This window comes from Pristis pectinata, chromosome 3 (genome assembly GCF_009764475.1).
Source record: "Pristis pectinata isolate sPriPec2 chromosome 3, sPriPec2.1.pri, whole genome shotgun sequence".
NCBI classification, from domain to species: Eukaryota; Metazoa; Chordata; class Chondrichthyes; order Rhinopristiformes; family Pristidae; genus Pristis; species Pristis pectinata.
This window is the reverse complement of record NC_067407.1, coordinates 55,849,638-55,876,892: the sequence shown is the minus strand read 5'-3', so window position 1 is coordinate 55,876,892 and position 27,255 is coordinate 55,849,638. Positions and strand designations below refer to the sequence as shown.

At 41.0% G+C, this 27,255-nt stretch overlaps 1 protein-coding gene across 1 annotated transcript; it reads left to right on the top strand.

Moving 5' to 3' along the window:
* Positions 1–61: 61 nt before the first annotated feature.
* itpa (inosine triphosphatase (nucleoside triphosphate pyrophosphatase)) lies at positions 62–26,403 on the top strand. Its single transcript, XM_052012091.1, has 8 exons — positions 62–147; positions 5,216–5,273; positions 5,364–5,428; positions 7,455–7,528; positions 16,896–16,927; positions 24,176–24,291; positions 25,366–25,442; positions 25,573–26,403. The coding sequence occupies exons 1-8, from the start codon at positions 85–87 to the stop codon at positions 25,703–25,705; spliced, it is 618 nt and encodes a 205-aa protein (XP_051868051.1). The 5' UTR covers positions 62–84; the 3' UTR covers positions 25,706–26,403.
* Positions 26,404–27,255: the final 852 nt, after the last annotated feature.

The window sequence follows — 27,255 nt, the reverse complement described above, 5'->3', positions numbered from 1 at the left end:
CTGCCAGCCACCAATCCGTGAGCGCCTTCTCCTGCTCTTACCCGGAACTAGTCTCCCCCATCTGAAGCACCGGTAAGAGCAACGATGGCTGGGAAACACGTTGGGAGTGTGGTGTTCGTTACTGGTAACGCTAAGAAATTGGAGGAGGTGGGTAGAGCTGCTCTATTTTCACCGCTAATTGTTTTCCAGTTGTCTTATAATTGCTTAGTATTGGATACTAGGTTGTTGAATTCCAGGAAATGCTAAGAGTGAGCGAGTTTCTATTAAACTTATTTCTATTAAACTTATTTCTATTAAACTTATTTCTATTAAACTTATTTCTATTAAACTTATTTCTATTAAACTTATTTCTATTAAACTTATTTCTATTAAACTTATTTCTATTAAACTTATTTCTATTAAACTTATTTCTATTAAACTTATTTCTATTAAACTTATTTCTATTAAACTTATTTCTATTAAACTTATTTCTATTAAATTCGACGATTGCATTGAGTGAGTTTCTGGTAAAACTACTCGATGCAATCCCATTCATGGATGGGGCTACCCAAAAAAAACAAATGTTGGGGTGACACCTTGTTAACTTAGAACTATACAACACAAGAATGGGCTCTTCGGCCCACGATGTTGAGCCGAACTAATTAAGCTAATGATATCTACTGCCTTCTGCCTGTCCGTGGTCCATATCCCTCCATTCTCTGCATATTCACGTGCCTGTCTAGGGGTCTCTTGAACACCTCTGTTGTATCTACCTCCACCATCACCTCTGACAGTGCATTCCCCACTCTTTGGGGGGGGGGGGGGGGGGTGGAAACACTTGCCCTGCACATCTCCCTTGAACTTTCACCTTAAATGTGTGCCCTTTCATATTGGACAATTTGACCCTAGGGAAAATATACCATCTGTCTATGCCTCTCGTAATTCTATAAACTTCTGTCAGTTCTCCCTCAGTCTCTGCTGCTCCAGAGAAAACAACCCAAGTTTTCCCAGCCTCTTCCTATAGCATATGCCCTCTAATCCAGGCAGCATCCTGATAAACCACTTCTGCACCCTCTCCAAACCCTCCACATCCTTCCTATGGGTTCTGGGTGACCAGAACTGAATGTGATACTCTAGCTGCAGCCTTACCAGAGTTGAATAAAGCTGCAACGTAACTTCCTGGCTCTTGAACTCAGTGCCTTGACTAATAAAGGCAAGCATGCCAGATGCCCTTTTTACTATCCTGTCGATTTGGGCAGCCACTTTCAGGGAGCTATGGACTTGGATCCCAAGATCCCTCTGTATGTCAACATCTGTACATCATTAATTAACAAGATTTCAGTCTGTTTCAAATTGCTAAGGTCAGTAGATGAACAGTGGCAGATATTCAAACAGCTGGTCCATAGCACTTGGCAGGAATTTATCCTTGACCACCTTTCTAAACCAAAGGTTGTCTCTTTTTCGTGGAATCCCTCTTTCTCATTGGGATAATGTTAAATTGAAATGTGAGGGATAGAGTGGTAAGGGCTAGTGCTAGGCCAGAGAATAAGGAGGTTTTTTGGCTCCAGGAGTCAAAGACTAAAAAGCTCATAAGGAAGAAAGAAAAGGCATTTGACAAGGTATCACTTTAGAGGCTGGTGCATAAATTAAGAACCCAAAGTACTGGAGCAACTGCATTAGCGTGGATTGAAAACTGGCTGTCACGTAGGAAATAAAAAGTTGAAATAAACGTGTCCCCAAGGGAGGTGGAGGCCAGATCACTACATGGTGGAAATAAATATTTGAAAGATTGAGGATTAAGGGGAACTGGCACAGAAGAGGAGTTGAGGCCAGCACAGATTAGCCATGATCACATTGAATGGTGGGATAGGCTTGAGGGACCTGGTGGCCTACTCCTGCTTCTCTTTTTTTCATGTTCTAATCGGAAACGGTTCACATCCAAATAATTGATTTGACTCTTAAACTGCAATTGCTGTGCAGTATATAAAGGCAGAAAATATGTGATCAGGCAGCATCTGTGGAAAGAGAAATAGAGTTAATGTACCATGTTGGAGACTCTCCACCAGAATTGGGGAAGAGAGAAAAGCTCATGTCAAATTACGGAGGAAGTGTGATAAGTGGTATGGATACAATGAAGGGAATATCTGTGATAAGGTGACGTGAGGTCAAACGGGTTAATGGAGCACTTAGAGGATCATTGTATTTCTCTGTCTTTGTAATCTGTTGCAAATAGCGGGGCTGTAGGATGTAGCCAGTGGGTCAGGTTGTGCTAGTGAAAAGAGGAAAAACTTCAGCCAATGCCACACGTGGGTGACGTACAGCAGAACTGGTCTAGTCTGAGAGACAGAAAGTAAGTTACGTATAGCTCGAGAATTTGATATTGAGCCCCTCAAACTGCAATGTGTCCAAATGAAAGATGATGTACAATTACTAGTAGTCTTGTAAGCATGCAGGAAGCCAGAAAAAGATCAAGGTTTGAGTGGGATGGAGAATTAAAGTGGCAGGCAAAAGGAAGTTTAGTTGTTCCTGCAGATCGAACACAGGTGCTGCACAAAGTGATCGTCTAATCTTTTTTTTTCCTGAATGTAGAGCTGAACACATTGTGAGCTCTGAACACAGTACACTGGAATGGGTGTGAGTGAATCACTGCTTCACCTGGATATACTGCTTGGGTCCCTGGATGATGGGAAGGGAAGAGATGAAAGGGCAGGTGTATTTCCTGTGGTTGCATGGGAAAATGCCGTAAGGTGAGGTGTGGTTGGTGGGGACTGAAAAGTGGACCAGGGAGTCACAGAATGCTGAAAGGAGAGGAGAAGGGAAAATGTGTGTCTGGTGGTGGAATCTTGTTGGGCTGGCAGAAATTGGGAAGGATACTCTGTTGAATGCAGATGCTTTTGACGTGGAAAATGAGGATCATGGGATCTCTCCTCTTGCTGAGAAAGGAATAGTGAGAGCAGAGGTGCAGTAAAGAGATAAGATGTGTACAAGGGCTCAATCCACTATGATAGAAAGGAAGCCATGGTTCAGGAAGGAGGAGACCATTTCAGAGGTAGTGTAAAGTCTCATCATTAAAGCAAGTATGATAGAGATAAAGGAACACAGAAAGTGGAACAGTTCTTTGATGTATGTTATTGTCAGTTCACTTTTTTTCTTCAAGGCAATGTTTCTTCGCTTGTTTTTCTCTTTCTGCACCTGGTTTGACACTGAATTTGCTTTCCTTTCTGGTGTTCTTGGTTTATTAAATCCACTTCGTTAGAGATACTGGTTTTATCACATTGTTCACTCAAGCCTCAGGTACTGTGTTTTTATCATCTTGTAGTTTTAGTATCTTGCTGGTAAGAAAATATTTGGAAGGAAAATATTTGGAAGAATGGTGTAGAAATAAGTCTAACGTGGCAAGTGCGTATTGCTCCATTCCAGGAAATTTCTTGGTCAATTGAGAATTATCATTCAAAGTCAAGTTTATTGTCATATGCACAAGTACATGTATGCACAAGTGCAATGAAAAACTTACTTGCAGCAGCATCAGAGGCACATAGCATCAGATAAGCAGAATTCACAAGAAAAGCATAAATTAACCAAAAACTATACCCAATTTTTACAAGAAAGAACACAATTAGAACAAAAAGAAACACAGTCCATTGTAATGCAAAGTGGTCATAATGTAGCTAAACTTCAGTGATTAGGATTGTGCTGGTTGGTTCAAGAACTAAATAGTTGAAGGGATCTAGCTGTTCTTGAACCTGGTGGTGTGGGACTTCAGGCTTCTGTACTTCCCTGCCAGATGGTAGCTGCAAGAAGATGGCATGGCCCAGATAGTGGGGATCTATCATTCACATGTACATCATAAATTGTACAGTTATCTCTCTCTCGCTCTCTCTCCTCAGTTGTCTCCAGGTTAGAGGTGCTTTCTAAACCTCCTTCCCATTTGCTTTCTACCAACAGGACAGTCAAGAGTTCCAGTACTTTGGGAACACCATGGTACATTGTGTGGCCATATTGGACTGTTTGTAGAGGATAATATGGCAGTATAGTCTCTTCCAAAAATTCATCCTTGGGTTATGATATATCTAGTTTCCTTGCGAAAGTGGTGCTGTTGTCCATGTAGTGAAGTGTTCCCATAGCACTATTGGATAAGGAGTCTTAGTATTTTAAATTGGTTACAATATGAACCTTTTAAAGGTGACGTGTGACTTGGTGGAGGGAATGGAAGGAATCTGAATAGAATGTTGTTTCCATGCACCTCTTGTCCTTTTTGCAAGAGGCTTATCGCTGTGTTGAAGTGTTGGTGAGTCAATGCATTGTTGATTTAAAGTTAAAACAAAAAATATCAGAATCGGGTTTATTATCACTGATTTGTATGTCATGAAATTTGTTGCTTTGCGGCAGCAGTACGGTGCAAAGACACAAAATTTGTATAAGTTACAAAATAAATACTGCAAAAAAGAAAAGGAATAACAAAGTAATGTTCATGGATCATTCAGTAATCTGATGGCAGAGGGGAAGAAGCTGTTCCTAAATCATTGAGTGTGTGTCTTCAGGCTCCTGTACCTCCTCCCTAATGATAGTAACGAGGAGAACGCATGTCCCGGATGGTGAGGGTCTTTAGTGATGGATGCCGCCGCCTTGAGGCACTGCCTCTTGATGTCCTCAATGGTGGGGAGGGTTGTGCCTGTGATGGAGCTGTCTGAGTATACAACCCTCTGCGGCCTCTTGCGATCCTGTGCATTGGAGCCTCCATACCATAATGTGATGCAACCAGTCAGAATGCTCTCCACTGTACACTTATAGAAATTTGCAAGATTCTTTAGTGACGTACCAAATCTCCTCAAACTCCTAACGAAGTAGAGCTGCTGGTGTACATTCTTCGTGATTGCATCAATGTGTTGGGCCCAGGATAGATCCTCCGAGATATTGACTCCCAGGAACTTAAAGCTGCTCACCCTTTCCACCGCTAACCCTCAATAAGGACTGGTGTGTGTTTTCCTGACTTCCCCTTCCTGAAGTCCACAATAAATTCCTTGGTCTTGCTGATGTTGAGTGCAAAGTTGTTGTTGCAACACCACTCAACCAGCTGATCAATCTCAATCCTGTATGCCTCCTTGTCACCATCTGAGATATCATTTCAGATGACAAAATAGTCTTTTTTACAAAAACAATAACCAAAATAATTATGAAAATACAAAATCCTTTAGTTAGAATCCTGAACTAATCTTACCATTCTTTTATTAAACAGGTTGTTCAAATTCTAGGTGACAAGTTCCCTTTCACACTTGTTTCCAGAAAGATTGACTGTAAGTATCATTCTTTTTGTTTGACTTTAGTCATAACACTTGATGAGAATTAGAAGATAAGATGTTTGTGTTTTAATAATTTTTCTCCAGTACCAGAGTACCAGGGTGAGCCTGATGAAATTTCAATAAAGAAATGTCAGGAAGCAGCCAGAGAGGTATGTGTCTGTCACAAAAAAATTATCATCTGTTCTCAAAGTGCTTATGAATGAATCATTATGTATTTCCACAAAGAGAATACAATGGCTAGGGCTTTCTACATTGTTTATTTGCTTAGGTGATATAGACATTGCTGGCCATGACAGTAATGATTATCCATCCATAAATGCCACCTCTGTTCAGGGACAATTAAGAGTTGACGGCTCTGCAATCACATATGGGCCAGACAGAGTAAGGATGGCAGATTTCCTTTCCTAAAGAACGTTGGAGAACCAGAAGGAGTCTTGCAACAATCCAGTAATTTCATGACTGATGTGATATTTCCTCTTATTCCAGATTTAAGTATCTAAAGTTAAGTTCCTCTGATGCAGTGGATTCAAACTTCCATTGCAGTAAGATGGATGCCAGTCAAGTAGCAATGATTCTGGTACTATATCCTTGAGTTATACAGTTATCCAATATTATAATTTTTATGCTATCTTTCTTTTTCACTTTTATCTTTTTTGAATCATGTACTGTTCTTAATATATCACTTTCGGGTCTGCAGAATGACTGGGCAATCTTTTCCTGAGCCTTTGTGGCACTGATGCTTCTGGGGAACGTTTGGTGCACCAGTTAATTATCACGCTAGTAATCCTGAGAACTGAATGAACAATCCAGAGATCTCAGTTCAAGTCCCACCAAGGCAGTTGTGAAATTAAAATTCGATTAATGATCTGGAACATGTGGAAGGGGGAAAAATAAAATCTTTAAGCAGTCTGTAAGTAATGAAGACCATGAAATACTACCAGATTGTAGTTAAAAACCCTGCTTCACTAAAGGCCTTCGGGAGAGAGAACCTGCCATCCTTGCTCAGCCTGGTCTGTAAGTGTCTCCAGACAAGCCCCATGTGGCTAACTCTTAAATTAAGTGATCTAGCATACCACGCATTTGTATCACTACCGCTCCAACAAGAAAGTACCCAACCACCCACCCTTCATGTTCAATGACATTATCATTGCCAAATCCTGGAGGTCACTATTGATCAGAAACTGAACTCGATCAGTTACGTAAATACAGTGGCAACAAGAGCAGGTTAGAGGCTGGGTATCCTACAGCAGATGACTCAATTCCTGACACCCCAAGACCTTTCTGTCAACTGCAATGCATGGATCAGGAGCATGATGGATACCCTCTGCTTGCCTGGTGAGTATAATGTCAATAACACTCAAAGCTCAATGCCATCCAGGACAAAACAGCCCTTTTAGCACCCCGTCTACCATCCTAAACGTTCATTCCCTCCACCACTGGCACATGGTGTCTTCACTGTGTGTTATCTATAAAAGGCACTATGGTTATTCACCCAAGCCACTGTGACAGCAGCTCCCAAACTCAACAAATTTACCATCAAGAAGGGCAAGGGTAGCAGTTGCATGCTAGCACCACCACCTGCAGGCTCCCCTCCAAGTTGTGCGTCATCCTGACTGGGAAATACATCTCAGGTCCTTCACCTTCACTGGACCTGTATCCTGGAACTCCCTACCCAGCGGCACTGTGAGTACATTCACTAGAAGTATTGCACTGGTTCATGGAGGCAGATCGTTGTCACTTTCTCAACGGCAATTCAGTATGGACAGTAAGTGTGGTGTTACTGGCAACATCCTGATCCTGAAAATAAATTTTTAAGAAAAAGAACTGAGTATAATGGAATTTGATTCTGCAGACCTGAACTTTCATCTGTAAGTGATCTTAGTATTTCTCTTGTGGTGTTCATCACTACAGCCTGGACCACCTAATCCAACTCGCATTCTAATGTGAAGTGCCTGTGGGTGTTCCATCAACTTAGGCAATTTTTGCCATTGTAAATAGCTATTTTTCATTTTAAAAGTACGAAAAAGGGTAATTTTACAAGAGAGAACCAAACTAGTAGTAGTCGCTACACTACAATGAACAAATGGCAGTGAATTCCAATCTTTAAGCTAATTTGAAGTCATCGGAGTATGGCTACTTTGTGAAATTTAACAGATGCCAACTTTATTTCTTTAGGTCCAAGGTCCTGTAATAGTAGAGGACACATGTCTGTGCTTCAATGCACTTGGCGGCCTTCCTGGTCCGTACATGTAAGTGGAACGTTACTGTGGTTTCACTTATTGCTCCTCCTCATTTTCAGTAGATTTACTTTACAGTGTAACTATTACTATTTTGTACTAAGTCATAGAGGCCAAGGATTCCAAATTTGATGTCTTGTCTGTGCTGGGACAATTGACAAGCATGAGTAAAATTGATTTCAGTAGCTCCTGAGTTCCAGACCAGTATCCAATGAGCCTAGAGGTGGATCTAAAACAAAAATGGCCTCAAGGCAAAACTCAGTTGTCACATAGTGCAGCACAGCATAGAAACAGGCCCTCTGGCAAACCATGTCTGGAACAACCATGATGCCAATCTAACTAATTCCATCTAATTTCATGGTCTATATCCCTCTATTCCCTGCTTGTTCATGTGTCCATCTAAATGCATCTTAAATGTTGCTATCGTACCTGCTTCCACCACCTCCCCTGGTAGTGCATTCCAGTAACCACCACTCTCTGTTAAAACAAAAACTTGCCTTGCACATCTCCTTTAAACTTCCCCCTCTCACCTTATACCCTCCAGTATTTGACATTTCTACCCTGGAGGGAAAAGACTTTGACTGTCTACCCTTTCTGTGCCTCTCTTGATTTTATATACTTCTACCAGGTGTCCCCTCGCTCTCCAACACTCCAGAAAAATCAATCCAAGTTTTTCCAACCTCTCCTTATAGCTAATACTCTCCAATCCAGGTAACATCCTGGTGAACCTCTTCTGTACCCTCTTCAAAATCTCCTCCACATCCTGCCTGAAGTGTGGTGACCAGACTGCACACAATATTCTAAACGTGGCCTAACCAAAGTTTTATACAACTGCAATACGACTTCCTGACTTTTATACTCTATGCATTGACTGAAAGCAAGCATGACATGCGCCTTCTTTACCACCCTATCCACTTGTTTTGCTGCTTTTGTTATGTCCCCCTCATCCTCTAAGTCTACTTGCTGTATTATCTAGTCTATAAAAGATGGCAACTTGGACTCGTGCTGGTGCAGCAGGTGTATATGGAATAATGTTCCAAAATGAATTGGTGCTCAATGGTGAAAAGGTTCTCTTTGAACACCTCAAGAATACTGTAGTAGTTCGGTCATAGAGTATATTCAAGGCTGCAATCAATAGGTGTTTGGATGCTGAGGGAATTGTAGGATATGAGAATCAAACAGGAAAGTGGATGAGGCACAGGATCAGCTTTGATCTCATTGAATGGTGCAGCATGCATGGGAACTGCTTCTGCTTCATCCCTTTTGTTTTTGCATTGACCACATTACAAGATTTGCCTTCCTTCACCTACTCCAGACAAATCAGCTAAAATTTACATTTGTTCTTCACCTCTCTTGAATAACACCACAGGTCCATCCAGCCTGCCCCATGGAACAGAGACCTGCTGTGTGTCACTGTGCATTCTCTCCAGCACTCACAGCAGCCATGTCATCTCTGGGACAGTGGAAAATTTTTTAAAAAACTCTGGCTAAATGAGGGGAAAAAATGTTGAGTCTTCCTCACCATCTTTGGGTACTCACCATTAGTCCAGGAGAACGCTGGCCTGAATTACTGAGGTGTATTGCTTTTGATAATGTAGATGATCTGTGTCCTAATGCCGTTCTGAATAAACAGATATAGGAATTCAAGGCAAGTATTATCTATCTGTCAAAATTGGATCAAATTACATTGCATGTTGTAATTTGTACTCCCACTTAATGAATTAGAAAGCAGAGTTTGAGATAGCATTGGTTGATGGCTTCATTCTTGAGCCAATGAGATGTGCACTGGAAGTACTACAGTCTACTCATCCTGTGCTCCAGATGGCAATCAACTACGCTGATTAAACCATGCAGCTTGGAATAAATATTGTTAATTAGTCTCCGTTAATAGATTTTCAAAAATGAGTACACTTAGGAGATTTTAAAAAGAAACTCCTCAAAGAATTATCTTCGTAGAATAAAAATCTATTTTATTACTTGTCCCGTTCACCTTTGTTTCAAGCACCACTGCATTTTTGAATTTGGTAATGAATGTCTTGTTTATAGGTCCCGTGAACAGAAAATAATATCTTCAGCATATTGTAGACTTTTTAATCTATTAGATGGTACAGGCAAATTCAGGAACACCAGAAATTGTATTCTGATGAAATCTTTCCACATAACCTTGGGATATTCCTAAACACTTGGCAACCAATGAAGTACTTCTGAAGTGTAGAGACTAATGCAGTAAAGAAAAATGATGCCGTCAGTTGGCATAACAATACAATAATGACCAGGTCATCTGCTTTAGATGATGTTAGGTGAAGGAGTGTCGATAAGGTCACTTGAAGAATTCCTCTGCGTTTGAATAGTCCCATGGAATATTTTGCATCCACCTCCGCCAAAGTGCAGACTGTGTTTCAGTTTAACTTCCCATCTGAAAGATGGTACTCCTGACAACAAATGCCACTCTGAGTACTGCACTGAAATGGTAGCCTAAGTTTTTAGCCTAAGTTTTGAGCCCAAGTCTCCAGAATAGCAATTAAACCCACAAGCCAGTGCCTCAAAGGCAAAAGTGGTACCAATGAGTCAAAAGCAGACCCCTAGAAAACACCCACTGTTGTGGTGAAGGATGTGAGCTTTGCAAGTTGGAGCCACAAGAATTGAATTAGAAAATGGAGTAAAATGCTATAACCCTTTGCTGTCCAAAAGCGCTGGTACCCAGAAGAGGGAAAGTGAGTCACTTGGTGGTACCTGGCCAACAATAGACTTTGCATATGCATCTTTTTAAGCGAGTATTTTGTGGAGCTGGTCTAAGAATATTGACTCTTTCTAGAATAAGTTTATAAAATAACTCCCTTACATTTTAGAATAGCAATCCACTTTAGTAAGCAGTTAACCTTTGTTTTAACATAACTGCATTGTGGATTCAATAATTAATGCCTTGTGTATAGGTCTGATGACCAAAATAAGAACTGTACAGCTTTGTCAACCTATTATTGATTAGAAGGCACCAGCACACTTGGGCATTTTATTCTGTTGAACATAAAGTCCATTCAGTTTCAGCAGAATAAGATGCACCTCGATCTGGTGTAATGTTGAATTACATTGAAGAAGGCTGAATCAGTTTAATTGGAGACACAAGATGCTGCAAATGCTGGATGCAGTTTAATTGGAGCTCAGTGCACAAGACACTACTGGATATTGCCTATAGGTGGCAGAAGTCTCATGCCCTATTCACAGCTTTGCTGCAGCTTCAGTGGATAGTATTTAAAAGATATCCTATTTTTGACTTTGGGAAGTTAACAATAAGTTATAGCAATACACATGTTATACATTTTTATGAATATAATTAATTATTTAACCTATCTTGTATATTCTTGTGATGGAAAAAGGTGGATTTAAAAAAATAGTTATGAAAGATAATGAGGTGCATTTGTAATGAACACACTTGATGTTCATTGGAATGAAATTTCTGGTTTCCTTAAATGTGCTCCTGCCTTTGAACAGATAATAGATCTATAATACAGTGCAGTTATTATTGTTTGGTCATGGCAACTATAACTAGGACATTAATTATTGAACCCACAATGCAGTCATGGTTAAATACACCAAAAGTAGCTGCATTCCAGTTGGAAAACAGTAACAACAGAAGAAATAGCAATAAAGTCATGGCAACATATTGTACTGGAACACATCAGTAATAATGAAGGATAAGTTGGCTTGAAGGGATTAGAATAAGTGTTATGTACCTTGACCATGGTTCAAAAATGCTTTAACAAGAGTATCTCCAAGGCTCAGTCAATAAAGTACATTATTGCCAAGGAACTTGACTTGAACACATCTCGGTCTTTGGCTGGACTTGCATTTGTGCTGACTTTACAGAATTTTGGTCTGGGCTTTAGAAAAATTTGCAACCCTGGGATATTGATCCATGGGTGCCAATTAGTACTTGTACACTCCTGCCAGGAGCTATAGGGGATGTGTGGAAGAATGAGGCCATCTTACCAAGGTGCTTAAAATGTTGAAGGATTGAAAATGGAAGATGCAAAGTATTGTCTCTTAAATGAATCAAGAATGAGGGGGAAACGCTACCTTAAAATTACTGCAAGACCACTTGGAAAGAAAGAAATAAGCACTTCTTTGCTCATGGTCATGTAAATCAAGGACATTTTGATTGTCCCTCAAAATGTGTGTTTGCTCGGCAATGGGAGTTTAAAACCAGAGTCAGTGGGTCTTTGTTGGGGTTATCAAGGCATGGGGTACTAAGACAGCTAAATGGAATTGAGACTCCAGTGGCCATGAGAGGGAGGGCTCGAGTTGTTGAAAAGTTGTGTACTGTTGCTCTGAGTATTTAAACAGGCTGTGGTTTAGTAGGCTGCTGAAACTCTGATCAGGATTAGGTGAAGAGTGGCTCCTTGGCAAGGTGCTAAATGCACAGTGGCTGGAATCCACAGAACCTTGGTAAGAAGCATTGCTTCAGGAGAGGACTGTGGAGTGGTGGTGGGAATTGGACAGCAAAGTTGCACAAAAATGTTTTGAAATGATCACCACCTACATAAGAGCAAAAAACTGCATGGGCCTATTGGATGATGGATGCTTCTAATACTAGGTGCCTGTGATGCTACTGAAGTAAGTTTTCCATTACTTCTGCACATGACAATAAAATTGACTTTGGTTTCTTGGGACTGCCTGATGCCAACCTGCAATTGTAGTTGCAGGTAATTGGCTGGATGTGGATTTTGCATTTTCTTGGGCTTCCAAATGAAATTCGGCACGTTTGCCTAGTTTTCGAGTCGCAGAATGATTTTGAAAAGTGTCCTTAAAGTTTTGCTGTTTATGCTGATGGCATCTGAAGCTGCCAAGCCCAGCAGACTTGCCCTGCTGTTTTTATGACCGGTGCTGTTCTTGTGCCCAGTGTGCCTGGGCTTGTCAATCCACATTGGTTCCTGAAACAGACAGCAGTATCTCTACTTTTAAAATCCTCATCCTTCTGTTCAAGCCCCTCCACTATACTCTGACCTGCGGAAGTCCAGGTTAGTAGGATACAATTAACAGGCTGAGGTTGAACCAAAAATCTAGTGTTTGTTGCTCAAGGAGTAGATTCTGTACTTCATTTAATGATTGGCTAAAGTTGCCTCAGGAAATTGCAACATGTGGTAAATTTTCATCTGTTAATCCGCTCAGGAATACAATTTTCCACAAAGAGAGAACCAGAGATTAAACCAATTCTTAGTCGTAGGGAAATCCATTGCTGACCAATGAAGTGGGCAGGGGAGCGTATTTTTTGTTTTGTTCTTTGGCAGGAAGATGGACACAGTAGGAAACGTCATACTGCTCTTCCCTTTTAGACCTTGTAGGCTAAAACGTAGATCACTCTTGTCACAGCTATATTTATGAATTGTTCTTGTTCATGCCTTTTATTTCCCAAAACAGTTTCGGACAGTTTAATTTTGGTGTGTGCATAAAGCACTGCTATTGATGTTCAGAGTAAAGTTGAGTTAGCATCCAAATCATATAAAAAGCACCTTGATAATATTTCCTCCCCAACCTGTATACATCAATAATACTTCTATGTCAAAGTTAAAAGTTCAAAGAGGGTACACAATTTGGATTGTTATCACCTCTACTACCTCTAACCATATATATTGCCTCAGCAAATATTGACAAACTAGGATGATCCTGCACACTGTCCCAATTTCCAAAGTGCACACCCTGTTGTTAGGGTGTCACAGATCTGTTTTGTATGTCAGCTGCTTTGTGACTTTCCATGAGTCTCTGAAATGAATCATGAGTGGCATAGATAGGGTGAATGCGCAGTCTTTTTGGGGAATCAGGTTCAAGAGGACATAGGGGAGAGACTTAAAATTGCCCCTCAGGTTCTTATTTTCACCCAGAGGGTGTTCAGTATGTGGAACACACTGCCAGAGGAAGTGATTGAGGCAAGTACATCAACAACATTTAAAAGACACCTGGACAGGTACCTGGATAGGAAGGGTTTAGAAGGATATGGGCCAACCATGGGCAAATTGGACTAGCTTTGGCAAGAATCTTGGCGTGGACCAGTTGGGCCAAAGGGCCTGTTTCTGCGCTGTATGATTCTATCTATGACTCCAAGTGATACAATTGACCTTCTAGTGATGGGGGTTCACATCTAAGTGTGAATTCACAATGAGAAAGCAAACCCTGCCCCCCCCCACCCCATCCCAAGAATCTGCCATGAATGCATGTGCAGATCCCAGAGATAAAATAGCAGTGATACCCAGTCTCTTAAACTCATGATCCTCAGATTCTCTCTGCCGCCTCAAGGTTCCAGCACCGCTGGTCAAATGGAAGACTGTTTTCATTCCGAGCCCGTTTTCTGTGGTTCAGATTTATGGCAAAAAAACTGAAGCATTCCTTTATCTGCATTCCTCATTCTACTCGCCAATCTCCTGGGGAGTACTGTTGGATTTAAACTTTTGTTTGTGCTTGTAAAATTAAAAAAAAATACATAGTGGCATCTGTGTTTCTCATTGTAAGTTCCAATGATGTTTTAACTCACAGTTACAAAATCGTTGAAATATGTTTACCAAACCCTGAACTAGCATCACTACACTTCTGAAAATAGGTAGGAATGTGTATCAGACTCTTCGTTTCAGTCAACCATTAGGAGATGGGCAGGTTTAAAATGGTGGAGAAAAGATGAGACTATTGAATGGAGCTGACTGACGTTGAGCTACAATCAGACTGGAATTTGTAGCGTCAATGACACCTGTGGATTCATCGGACTTGTCAGTATCAAGTACCAGACTCATCGAGGTAAAGCACACAGAAATTTCCAAGACCAATTCCATACTTTTTATTCAGGAACCAAAGTATTTTTTTTCAACAAAAATTCTTACAAGTTTCCATGTTTTGACAGCACTTTTTTTGGTTAAGTTTCAATGGACAGAATGCTGCTTAATTTGGGTGTGTTGCATTCAGCTTGATGTTAGACCTCTCATTTCTGAGTTGGAAGGATGTATATTCATCTCCCATCCTACTTCTTGGGCATACCATCTAGTGTGGATCTGAGGGAGCGCTGCACTGTTGGAGATCCCTCCTTTCAACGAGTAGTTGAAAATAGGAGGTAATGATGCAGTTGTACAGGATGCTGGTGAGGCCACACTTGGAGTATTGTGTTCAGTTTTGGTCACCCTGCTATAACAAAGATGTTATTAAACTGAAAAGAGTGCAGAAAAGATTTACAAGGATGCTGCCAGGACTTGATGGACTAAGTTATAGAGAGAGGTTGGACAGGCTAGGACTCTATTCCTTAGTGCATTGGAAACTGAGAGGTGATCTTATAGAGGTGTATAAAATCATGAGGGGTATAGATAGGGAAAATACACCAGTCTTTTTCCCAGAGTTGGAGTATCAAGAACTAGAGGGCATAGGTTTAAGGTGAGAGGCAAAAGATCTAAGAGGAACTTGAGGGGCAACTTTTTTTTTACAGTGATATCTGTGTGGAATCACTTCCAGAGGAAGTGGTTGAGACAGGTACAATAACTTCTAAAAGACAGTTGGGCAGGTTCATGGATTGGAAAGGTTTAGAAGATTATGGGCCAAACGCTGGCAAAAGAGACTGACTTGGATGGGAAATCCTGGTTGACATGGACCAGTTGGGCTGAAGGGCCTGTTTTTGTGCTGTATAACCCCAAGACTCCATGACTCTCGTCAACTAAACTTCCATCTGTGGGATTAAAAGATCCCACATCACTTTTCAAGGAAGAGATGGGGAATTCTTCTGGTATTCTCCAATATTTAATCCAATTCTTGCTCAACATCATATAATATTTATGACAAACATAAATTACTTACATTGACATAAATTATATATAAATTTGTTAGTAGCAAGCAATGATTTGAGATTATTTAAGAGATTGGTAATTTGACATAAACATTGTACACAGATTTTCAAAAATGTCTGGGCTATTTAGCACAGTTTGTTATGAACTAAAGTGTAACAAAAAATTATATCATTGCGGATGTAAAGTTACGTTACTGACATGCAGAGTTATGACTAATGGCTGTTAGCGCTGAGTGGGTTGGAAGTCCCATACACAGGAGATGGTGCTGGGTGCATATGTGCTAACAGGAGAAAAGTAGCAGGTTTAAATGTAATCTAAACTGACAGCAGGAAATGTTCCTGCTTGTCATCTGTCTGTAAGAGTTAGCAGAATAAGCTCATGAGCAGCAAAGGCAATTCAATACCCTAATGTGTGAGGTAATGGAGTTGGGTAGAAAAATAACAAGGAACAGAAGTATACAGTCATTAGAAAATCCTTTAGTACGGATGAATAGAGAGAACTCTTAAACATGCAGGTAGATAAAATCTAAAAAGGACAACAGAATTTTAGGGCACAGAGAGGAGAAACAAAGAGAAGATGGTAAATTTATGCATGGCCATGATTCAGTTTCAGTTGATGTATAGTATGTGGAAAGGGCGTTAGGTTCACAGAGAGGGTGGTGGGTATGTGGAACAAGCTGCCAGAGTAAATGGTAGAGGCAGGTACAATTACAACATTTATAAGACATTTGGACAAGTATGTGAATAGGAAAGGTTTAGCGGGATTGAGGCCAAAAGCAGGCAAATGGGTAGGCAACTTGTACGGTATGGATGGGCTGAAGGGCCTGTTTCTGTGCTGTATAAATCTATGACTCTGAAAGATAAATCCACAGGTACAAACATGAGCAGAAAATGGAGATATTGAGGTTGCTTTGCTCAAACAAAAGAAGGTGGTAAAGGGACACAAGGAAAGAAAAGATCGGTGTAGAAGAAAATGCGTTTCTTGCAACAATCCAGTAGTTTTGTGGTTACTCTTACCAGGACTAGCATCTCATTCTAGATTAATGTAATTAAATTAATTCCCTAGACAAGGATAATTCCTGATGACCCGTTGCCATGGACTCAGCCAGCCCTGGGAGACTGCATTTACCTGTTCACCCCACTCCTAGGATTTTAAATCTCCTCAACTATCTCTGTTTGAGCAGAGCAACCACCATTAACCACGCCCCCAATGGAAACTCAATTTATTCCAACCTCTCCAAATTTTAACCCAGTATTCATCAGGAGTAGGGGGGAATTGGGAAGGAATGAAATGAAGCTACATATAAACAAGAAACTCACCATCTATTTATATGGCTGATTTCTGGTCACATTCACAAAATGGGCATCTGATTCCCCAGAAAGGCAACAACTCTATTTGTTATCTCCTCAAAGGTATTAGCGAGAGGAAAATTGGAAAGCATGAAAAAGCAGCTTAATTGTGACATTTTGGGGCCAGTGATAAACATAGTCTATATAAATATAGGAGCTTATGATGTTTTAATGATTATAAGTAACAAACTTATTTTTTACCCCACCATTACCTTCTAGAAAATGGTTCCTGTCAAAGTTACGACCTGAAGGTGAGTTATTTAACAACTTTACATTAGAATCTATGACTTGTTGTAAATTGTAGTAATGGGTAAGGAGGAAATGGATGTTATGGACCACTGACATTTGGAAGTGGTTCAACAGTCTCTCTCCTTAACTAAAGAACTTTTTTTAAAAATTGAGAGGACCAACTGAAAAGGGTTTGAACAGAGTACTTGAATTTAGTCATGATTGCTTTTTATTCCTTTGAATAATTAAATATGGTACTAGCCCAGACGTAATACAGGCACAAAATTAAACCATGATGTGAGCCACTCAAGCTGTCCTCCCAAGCGGCTCCACCATTCAGTTACATCATGGCTAAACATCTTTAGATATTTTCCCATCCCATCCACATATCTGTTGATTACCTTATTGCCCAAAAGTCTAGTGATGTCAGTTTTGAATATACTCATTGGCTGAGCATCCACAGTGCTCTAGGAGTGGAGGATTCCAAAGAGGTGCAACCCACCTAGAGAGTCCTAAATATCCTGGGACAATGACTATTTGTTCTTAACTCTTCAGTCAAGCAGTGACTTCTCAATGTTCATTCTGTCAAGTCCTTAAGAATTTCATACTATTTTTTTGTTCTTACCTCTGTCAACTAACTTGGGTAAATGACCACACAAATCCTAATTAATTCAAACTCGCAACTTTATTATATCAACTTTATTGTATCAATGCAGATATCCACAAGTTATGTGGACCCTGGGTCGATGACTTAAGAACAATAGCATTCAGGCACCTTCTGTTGTGACCCTTGCTCCAACTTCTCCAACTTGTAACACCAAATTAGGGGATCTCCAGTTGGCCAAATGATAGATCCTTCTTCTCCCTGCCCCTGGCATGGGGGGTCTTCCTTGCTATAGTCAGTCTTTGGAGTTTTCACTTCCTACACATCTGAAATCCTTCATTATTATTCTCTTTTCTTATCAATTCTGAACCATTATACTTTGATTCCATTGGGTCTGACTAATCGGTCCACTTCTCATTGGCTCTGGCCCAAGGCTACGGGTACACACTTCTGAACAGAAGAGGACTGGAATGTCACCACCCATCCCAACAACCTCCACTGAACCTGAACCCACCATTGTGGACACAAATCAGTCTTCCGGAAAGTGAACCCATGGAAAACATCTAGCCCAGATGGTGTCCCTGGCCGTGTCCTTGGATCCTGTACAGATCAGCTGGCGGGGGTATTTGCAGATATTTTTAACCTCTCACTGCTTCAATCTGAGGTTCCTACCTGCTTTAAGAAGACCACTATCAACCCGGTACCTAAGAAAAATAAGGTAATGTGCTTTAATGACGACCGCCCAGTAGCTCTGACAGCCACTGTCATGGTGTGCTTCAAGAGGCTGGTCATGGCATGCATTAACTCCAGCCTCCCAGAAAACCTCAACCCACTGCAATTTGCCTACCGTCGAAACAGGTCTGTGGCAGATGCCATCTCCCTGGCCCTACACTCATCCCTGGAGCATCTAGATAGTAAAGGCACCTACGTCAGACTATTGTTTATTACCTACAGCTCTGCCTTCAATACTGTAATTCCAAGCAAACTCATCAACAAACTCCAGGACTCAGGACTCAATACCTCCCTCTGCAAATGGATCCTTGACTTCCTGACCAACAGACCGCAATCAGTAAGGATAGGCAGCAACACCTCCGGCACAATTATTCTCAACACTGGTGCCCCACAAGGCTGTGTCCTCAGCCCCCTACTCTACTCCCTATATACTCATGACTGAGTGGCCAGAATCTGCTCTAACTCCATCTACAAGTTTGCAGATGATACCACTGTAGTGGGCCATATCTCAAATAATGATGAATCGGAGTGCAGGAAGGAGATAGAGAGCTTAGTGACATGGTGTCATAACAACAAGCTTTCCCTTGATGTCAGCTAAACAAAAGAGCTGGTCATTGACTTCAGGAAGGGGGACAGTGCACATGCACCTGTCTACATCAACGGTGCTGAGGTCGAGAGCATTGAGAGCTTCAAGTTCCTAAGAGCGAACATCACTAATAGCCTGTCCTACTCCAACCACAGATGCTATAGTCGAGAAACTCAGCTGTGCCTCTACTTCCTTGGAGGCTAAAGAAATTTGACATGTCCCCCTCGACACTCACCAACTTTTATCGATGCACCATGGAAAGCATCTTATCTGGATGCTTCACGGCTTGGTTTGGTAACTGCTGTGCCCATGATCACAAGAAACTGCAGAGAGTTGTGGACACAGCCCAGCGCATCACGGAAACCAGCCTCCCTATCCATGGACTCTGTCTACATTTCTCATTGTCTCAGTAAAGCAGCCAGCATAATCAAAGACCCCACCCACCCTGGCCATTCTCTCTTCTCCCGTCTCCCATCTCCCATCAGGCAGAAGATACAAAAACCTGAATGCACATACCACCAGGCTCATGGACAGCTTCTATCCTGCTGTTATAAGACTATTGAATGGTTCCCTAGTGTGATTAGATGGACTCTTGACCTCACAATCTACTGTGTTATGACCTTGCACCTTATTGTCTACCTGCACTGAACTTTCTCTGTAGCTGTGACACTTAACTCTGCCTGCTGTATTGTTTTACCTTGTACTACCTCAATACACTATGTAATGAATTGATCTGTACGAACAGTATGCAAGACAAGTTCTTCACTGTACCTTGGTACAAGTGACAATAATATTCCAATTCCAGCATTACCTCATTGCTCTTCTCCAAGTAAGGATATGCCCCTGGGGTAATTCCTTTGCTTTTCCCTGAATAAGGCCATTTCAGACTAGTTACAGCCAGTTCAGGTCAGACACTGGGCTTGTGTTATTTCATTTCACAGACACAGACTATCCTTTATATAAACTTGTGTTGATTCTTCTACCTTATCAAAGAGCATCCCACAAAAAACTGATTTAGCAGATTATCGGTCGGGCCTTTGTTATGTCCACTTTCAATTACTTTAATCCAGCAAGAGCTAGTTCAGAAAATCAGTTCACAAAATGGTGGTCACAAGAACAGTCTCACAAAAACACAGCTTCCACTTCTTCCACCACATGACAAGAACAAAGACATTTGTTTTGTCCACTGTTCTTGACTTGTTCCAGCTAGGTGTTTCGCAGATTTTTTAATTTCTTCAAGCCAACAGTTCTAATTGTGCTCTTTCTTGTAAACATTGTATTTAATTTATAGTTTTCTTGTGAATGTTGCTTATATGATGCTATGTGCCTGTGATGTTGCTGCAAGTATTTAATTGCACCTGTGCATACATGTACTCGTGCATATGCCAATAAACTCAATTGTGACTTTGACTCTGAGTGCAATCTTCTCTCATTATATGGTCTCAATTCCACTGAATCTCTTTTCATAGGATAATCCCCACATTCCAGAAATCAATCTGGTGAACATTTATTGACCTCTCTCTAAGGCAATTATTTCCTACAGAGCTCAAATGTGTGCACAGTGTTCCTGGAATGGCCTTGCCAAAGCCCTATACAATCGCACCAAGACTTCCTTCCTTTTATTCTGCAACCTCGTTGTAGTAAGAGCTAAAACAACACTCGTCTTCCTAACTGCCTGATAACTTTGCATTTTGCCTACCAACAGGCTCTCATTCTGACATTCAAAAAAAAATGCAGCTTTACCATTCTTCTCACCAAAGAAGATAATTTCACACTTCCTCTCAATATTCTCCATCTATTGCCTCGTCTATATTCTTTTGCAGCAATGTTTCTTCCTTTCTTTCCTTCCCAGCTATGTATTGGTAGCAAACGAAGGCATGTTACTCTTTGTCCCCTCACTGGTTGATGTAAATTGTATGTAGCCTAGGCCCAAGCACTGACCCTTGTCACACTGGTTGCATCCTGCCCTTATGATGACCTTCCTCCTCCATTTTCTGTTCATTAACCAATCTGTAATCCATTACCACTCGGACTCTGACTTTAGATGTTTTTCTATATCCATGCATCAAAGTCGAAGAATGTTCCGTTCACAGGCTCACTTGTTGGCTCCAGCTAAATCACAAGCCCTGCATAGGCTGCCCTTGAGCAACGGGCAGATCAGAAGGTGTTGCATGGACTGCCTCCTGCTACAGTTGCAGGACCCAGACATTGTTGCATAGCCTCATTTTGGTATGTCTGTGGCTGACCTGTGAAGGGGGTATCAGAACTTCCAAAGGCTCCATTTCTCCACTTCCCCCACTCCCCACCAGCTCATTTGCTGTAATGGCCAAATTGACCTCATTGTCAAAGTCTGTACATCATGTCTGCTGCAGCTCCTCTTGACTTCACGTCAATACATAACCTTGGATATTTTTCTGCTCTTGTGTCATCATGTAGAGAGCATCCTCTGTTTCTCCATGGAAAGCCAAAGCTCTCCAGATCTCTAGTGCCATTCTAGTGTGAACGTACATGGTGGTGACGTTGATTGGCTGAATGTAGCCTGACAATTTTGCAGCAGTCATTCCTCACCAGGCCATTTTTTAATATTTTTTTAGATATCTATGGCCTAAGCATTCCCATACCCAGCAAAACATATTTGGCATTGGAAGATCATAGGCAGGATATGGAATTTATAATCAAGGAGCCACAGCAAAAGTGTCAGTATCATGGTCCTGAGAGTCTTCCTTACAGTTGAACCTCCTCAGTTCACTATTTACCAAGTAACCTAATTTTGGTAGTCAGCTTAAATTCTTATCCTATCCACTACGTGTAGTTATCCCAAAATTATCCGTCACCTTCTGCGTTTCATTTGTGAATGTCAATATATTTTGTGAGTGTGTGCTTCATTCAAACATTTTGGTTTTGATTAATTGAAGTTCTCTGTGGACATCACAGATGGATACCGTGATATGAGGAAGCAGCACGTTTATTGGTTGTATAATTAAAATGGTATCAGGTAGGAGGTGTAAATGGAAGGCTTTTGACTGCTTGGCAAGTAGATAATTGACACGTGGAAGGGATTAGTTAGAAATCTCAGACTTGCATCTGAAATAGACAACTGTCCATAGAAGCTGTAGTTTCATAAAGTATACATTTCATGCGGTCTGCCACTTGAACTCTGCAGTAGGATTTTACTCCAGAGGCTCCACTCTATTGCGAAGCAGTATGTGGCTAAAATACAACAACAGATAATGTTGTTTTTTTTAGTTTCTGCTTTCTTTCACCCCTGTATATTTTTCCAGAGAATTTGCCAACTCACATCCTCCTCCAACGAGAAGGGAGATGGTCTGTTCCATAACGACCAACCTTTGTAACAGCTTGCAAGAGGTGTGATTCAAACCTAGTACTCCAGCTGCTCAAAAATTTTCCTGAATGGATTGGCTCAAGTCCCATGCACTGATAAAGAAGTAATTGAAAGAGACTTGACTGACTTGTGATTCAGGAAGTCGTGACCTCGCTCTTGAAGATTATTACACATGCTCGCTGTTTTGTTATAATGATGTTGATCGCGAGTCTGCTTGTCCAGAACAGAAGTTGAACATTCAGCCCCTTTGTGTCTGTTCTAATATTCAGTCAGATCATAGCTGTATCTCAATTCCGTTTCTTCAATACCCCCTAATATCCTTAACTAACAAATCAAGCTCTGTCTTGAAGTTTTCAGTCAACTTTGCCTGAACAATTCATTCAAATTTGTGCCTCTGAAAGTGTGTGGCACTGTTGCCGCCTCTTTAAATGCACTACATAGTATGATAATGAGCAGAACAGACTTGGAGCTCCAAATTCATGTCTTGGTAACCACAAGGTGAGCTGATCTAAACTGGGATTGTGATGACCAAGTGTCAGCTTGCCTCTTGTGTTCCTGGGCTAGAAAGCAGTTAGGTGGAGAAATCAAGCAGGATCCCTGCTCTTGAATGCAATTCATCAAACATTACCTTGATGCCCCCACAGTTGGAAATCTGCATTGTCCAGGATTGTAGGTGACTGGTGATACCAACAGGGCTCTCAGAGCAGCCCCTGCCTTTAATGAGGACATGAGGAAAAGGAAGAATTCTCATACAACGTGGAAGCAACAAAAATCTGTAATTAAAGTGTGCATGAATTCTTTTAAGATTTATAGCAGACCTGGAAATCATCCAGAAGTGCTACTGCCACGCCAATGGATGATATATTTGTTTTCAGCTGCACAAGTCTGAATCCCAGTATCAGTTGCCAGCATGCTTGCATTGGATGAATCTTCCCCAGCATATGACAAAGTAATTCACCTCACCAGGGACAGAGATCATAAATGGGGAATGGAGGGTCTGGGCTGTGGTGAAGTCGGTTGTGTCTTGCAGCAGTGAGAGCATTGTGATGATAAAGTGCTGGCACAGTGCTGAACCAATGGAGCAGATGGGTGATTGGTTTATCAGCTGTAATGTTGAAGTGTATGTCAAATGTAAATGATTACAGAAACAGGGAAAGGGGATTGTCAATGAACACTGGGTAATCAGGAGCTTGGGAGCAGGTCACTAACACTCTCCGGAGCACGTACTCTGTGAAAATGAGGGAACTCAAATAAATGTCATTCTGTAGCACAGAAGGAGGCCATTTAGCCCATTTTATCTATACCAGCTCTCTGAAAAAGTTAACAATTAAATCACTCCTCTACACTTTATCTCTTTTAAACAATATAGAATTTTCTTCTACCACCCCTTTGGGCAAAACCATTTAGAACATTAGGCAAATTCTACTCATCTGCTTTGAGTGTTCTTTTTTTCTCCCCCCCCCCCCCCCCCCCCCCCAGTCATCCTAAATCAAACTGTGTTCTCTAATTCAATGTAAATGGTTCCACCCCATCTTTACAGGAACCCCTCACAATCTCAAGAATCTTTATTTTAGGAACTAAAAACAGAAAGATTGAAGAAAACATGCCTGCAGTCTTTGACTATTTAATACTGGGCTGAGTCCCAGGAAAATGTTCAACCAAGGAATTTCTACTCTCTGGCTGTAGAAAAGAGCTTGGTCATTAGTACTAATTCAAAGCGACACACAAAGTGCTGGAGGAACTCAGTGGGTCAGGCAGCATCTATGGAGGGAAGTGGACAGTCGATGCTTCGGGTCGAGACCCTTCATCGGGACTGGAAAGAAAGAGGGGAGATAGGCAGCATAAAAAGGTGGAGGGGTGGGGTAGAGACTGGAGCAAGAGCTGGCGGGTAATAGTTGGATCCAGGTGAGAGGGGGAGGAGAGTGGGAAAATTCAACACAAGAATTTGTTAAATGTTTAACGATTGCAACTGCTATTTTGAACCATTCGAGTGCATTTCTTTCCAGGTTTGTACAAGATGCTGGCAGGCTTTGAAGACAAATCAGCTTATGCACTCTGTACCTTTGCATATAGCACAGGAAATCCGGAAGATCCAGTGAAGCTGTTTCGAGGGAAAACTCTGGTGTGTATTTATAAAGCAGCTATGTGAAAAGCACCATATTCCTCTTGACACACAATACAACCACATTGCAAAATCTTTGGTGATTATTAGACAGTAATGGGTGAAAAGGCTGCTCTTCCTAGCCCGGTCGATTTTGCCTCCATCACTTACACAACATTAAAAGATATTGGGGTAATTTTAATCTTCTTGTGAATAGATTAGCTGTTGCAGTTCCCACTCTAAACAGTGACTGTATTTCATTGGCTGCGAGAGTTGTGAAGGGCATGATAGGAGTGCAAGGTTCTCTTTTCCTTGGTATTGGTCACCCTGCACTTGACGGCACTGGAAGAGTGGTCAGAAACAATAAGCGGTGACCCCGCACCTCCGCAGTTAAGGCTTCCTGCCCTCAGGGGCTTTTGTGTCAGTGCTGAAGATGAAATGTACCCATTCTCCTCTCCAAGAGAAAATTGGTGAAATTGTGTTGATAGTTTTCCTCTCATGATACCCCGTGTGAAAGCCAGCAAAGAACATGGAGTGTATCTAAAATTCAGGTGAGGGAATTCAGTGAAGTCAGACAGCACTGTAACTTGTGTTTTTTTGGATGGAACCAGAAAATTTGATGGTGGTAGTTATGAGAAAGATTTACTGCTTCCATTCACTATCAAATTACAGTATCTGGATGTATGAATACTTGGCTTATTCCTGAGTATGTGGCCCAGCTTGAAAGTGCACATTCACTCAATAACTGTGTCTGGATTTTACCCCTCACCCGTCTCCTATCATGAATGACTAGCTCCAGGTGAGACTACATTGGGGAAAGTTCAACATTTTTCATGACAAAACACAGACATTGATGCTTGGGCTGTACGGCCCTGCTTGACAGCGGATTTACAAATATGGGGGAAAGGGAGGAATAAATTAGTGAAATTGTGGCTGCAGTCTAGTGCTATTAATGCAGAGTGAACTGCCCAGTCTGTCTGGCGATGCAGCTACAGATTACAGCAGACAATCCTAAATGGAGGGAAGTACATTCATTGGAAAGTTATGTTTTTTTTTCAATTCCCTAACTGATTAGATACCTTTTGTATTATTTAGGGCAAAATAGTTGATCCTCGGGGACCCAGAGACTTCGGTTGGGATCCTTGTTTTCAGCCTGACAACTTCGACCAGACGTAAGTGCTCAAATGTTTCTTAGTTTATTAAACTACTAATTTTATTTCAAATTTGCGGATAGATATTGTACATGATATGCTTTGAAAATTACACAGCGATGATCTTTGTTTTTCATTGAATCTTCCCCAGATATGCAGAAATGCCTAAAACGGTGAAGAACACAATATCTCACCGTTATAAAGCACTTCGTGAATTGGCAGATTATTTTGTCGGGGAGAATGATTCTTCAAAAAAACCCCGGCTAGAGGAGGAAAGCCATTAAAAACAGCAGTTTTTCATATTTTATAGAATAAAAATAATGTAATATTTGTGTTACATAGATGGCAATAAATACTTGGTACATTTTGGAGATGTGGTGATAAAATAAAGGCATTTTGCCACCCTTTGTTCCGTTGTCCATTTGATTCTTCCAAAGCTTGATTTAGCGTTCAGTTCCATCCTTGCAGCCTCCAGACGAAAGCTAATAAACAGGATGGCTTAACCACATGTGTACATCCTCACAAAGAATTCCAAAGCTTTCTCTTCAGTACCCCACTGTTCAGTGTATGCACAATAGGCTCACATCCAGTGTTCCAGCTAACACAGGAATTAAATGGTGTATCACTTCAATTTTCAACTCTGCATCCTCTCTGACCTTTTAGAAGTCTGTCCTCGATGAGGGTGGCTGCCGTGGTCCCCAACACTGCTGGTTTGAACATCAATTGAATTCTTTTAGGGCCATCCCAGTTCCACACAGTGAAGTCTCTAATAGGCACCAGGCTCAAGTGTGCCACCACCGATGGATGCTGAACACCATCTTTCCAAGTTCACCGATCTACCTGGGTGCAGATTACTGCATATGTAGCTCCTGCCTGGCTATTGAAGATTTAGGTGGCTGCTTAGTAGCCAATAAATGACCAGTCACCCCTTTGTTGCAATTTTACAGGCATTAGAAAGAGTTAAGTAGTACAAAAAAGGAAACTTTTAAATAATTTCCCAAGGCATGAAATTCCTGTATACCCTGCAATGTTTGTTTTTAATCGTCTTCATTAAACTGCCTGCTTTTGCAACAAATTTTATAGTTTGCTTTTCCTAAGTTCTTACCTCATGTAGTGAAATTTTGTATGTTGGTAAAACAAATTTCTAAGACACATGGGATCTCTTAAATAGAAAACATTCTTGAAATGAATAATATTTCACTTGTAATGAAATAATCATTGTTCCTGTTCAGTGTTGAAGTCCGTTGCCTAATTGTGACATGTAGATACCTAAAATGAAATGTAACTATTACCGGAATTTAAATCTGGGTGCTGATTATTTTCAGTATCTCTGCAACTCCTCTCAACTACCACAACCATGAAATCTGGAGAGTTCTTGCAAGTCAGAAGTCAAAGCATGTTTTGTAATCCCTCAAATCTTTTCCAGACAGTTAACTTTGGAATTTGTTTTTTTATTACTTCCTCTAAGTTCTTCAGTGATGGAGGCCAATGTCATTGAGTCCTCCAGTTCCTTTCTTGTCTGAACTCCAGTAGAATATTTTACCCTTGAATGTCATCACAACCAAGCTGCATTCTCATTCTACTCCATTTTAACACACTTACAAAATTATTTCACATTCTCAGTGCATCTCAGAGCTTTTTAAAAACTCTATAGTAACACACTTATTACAGAGCTGTTCTTCCAGGAGAAGCTTCAGGATTCTCAGCTGAGTCCGATCAGCTGAAGTGCAGATCAAGGATTGAGGAAGGACATTCCTGATTCTCAAGCTGCATCCATGTAATGCGCTTGCCCACAAAGCTGCTGAAGGGAAGAACTAATCCCAAATAGTTAAAT

Bases quoted from the DNA above. Each gene is read 5' to 3' on its own strand.
- itpa (XM_052012091.1), top strand. From the start codon at position 85: ATGGCTGGGAAACACGTTGGGAGTGTGGTGTTCGTTACTGGTAACGCT. The intron at 7,529-16,895 runs GTAAGTGGAACG...ATTACCTTCTAG, and splicing joins GGCCTTCCTGGTCCGTACAT to AAAATGGTTCCTGTCAAAGT. The intron at 25,443-25,572 runs GTAAGTGCTCAA...AATCTTCCCCAG, and splicing joins CCTGACAACTTCGACCAGAC to ATATGCAGAAATGCCTAAAA.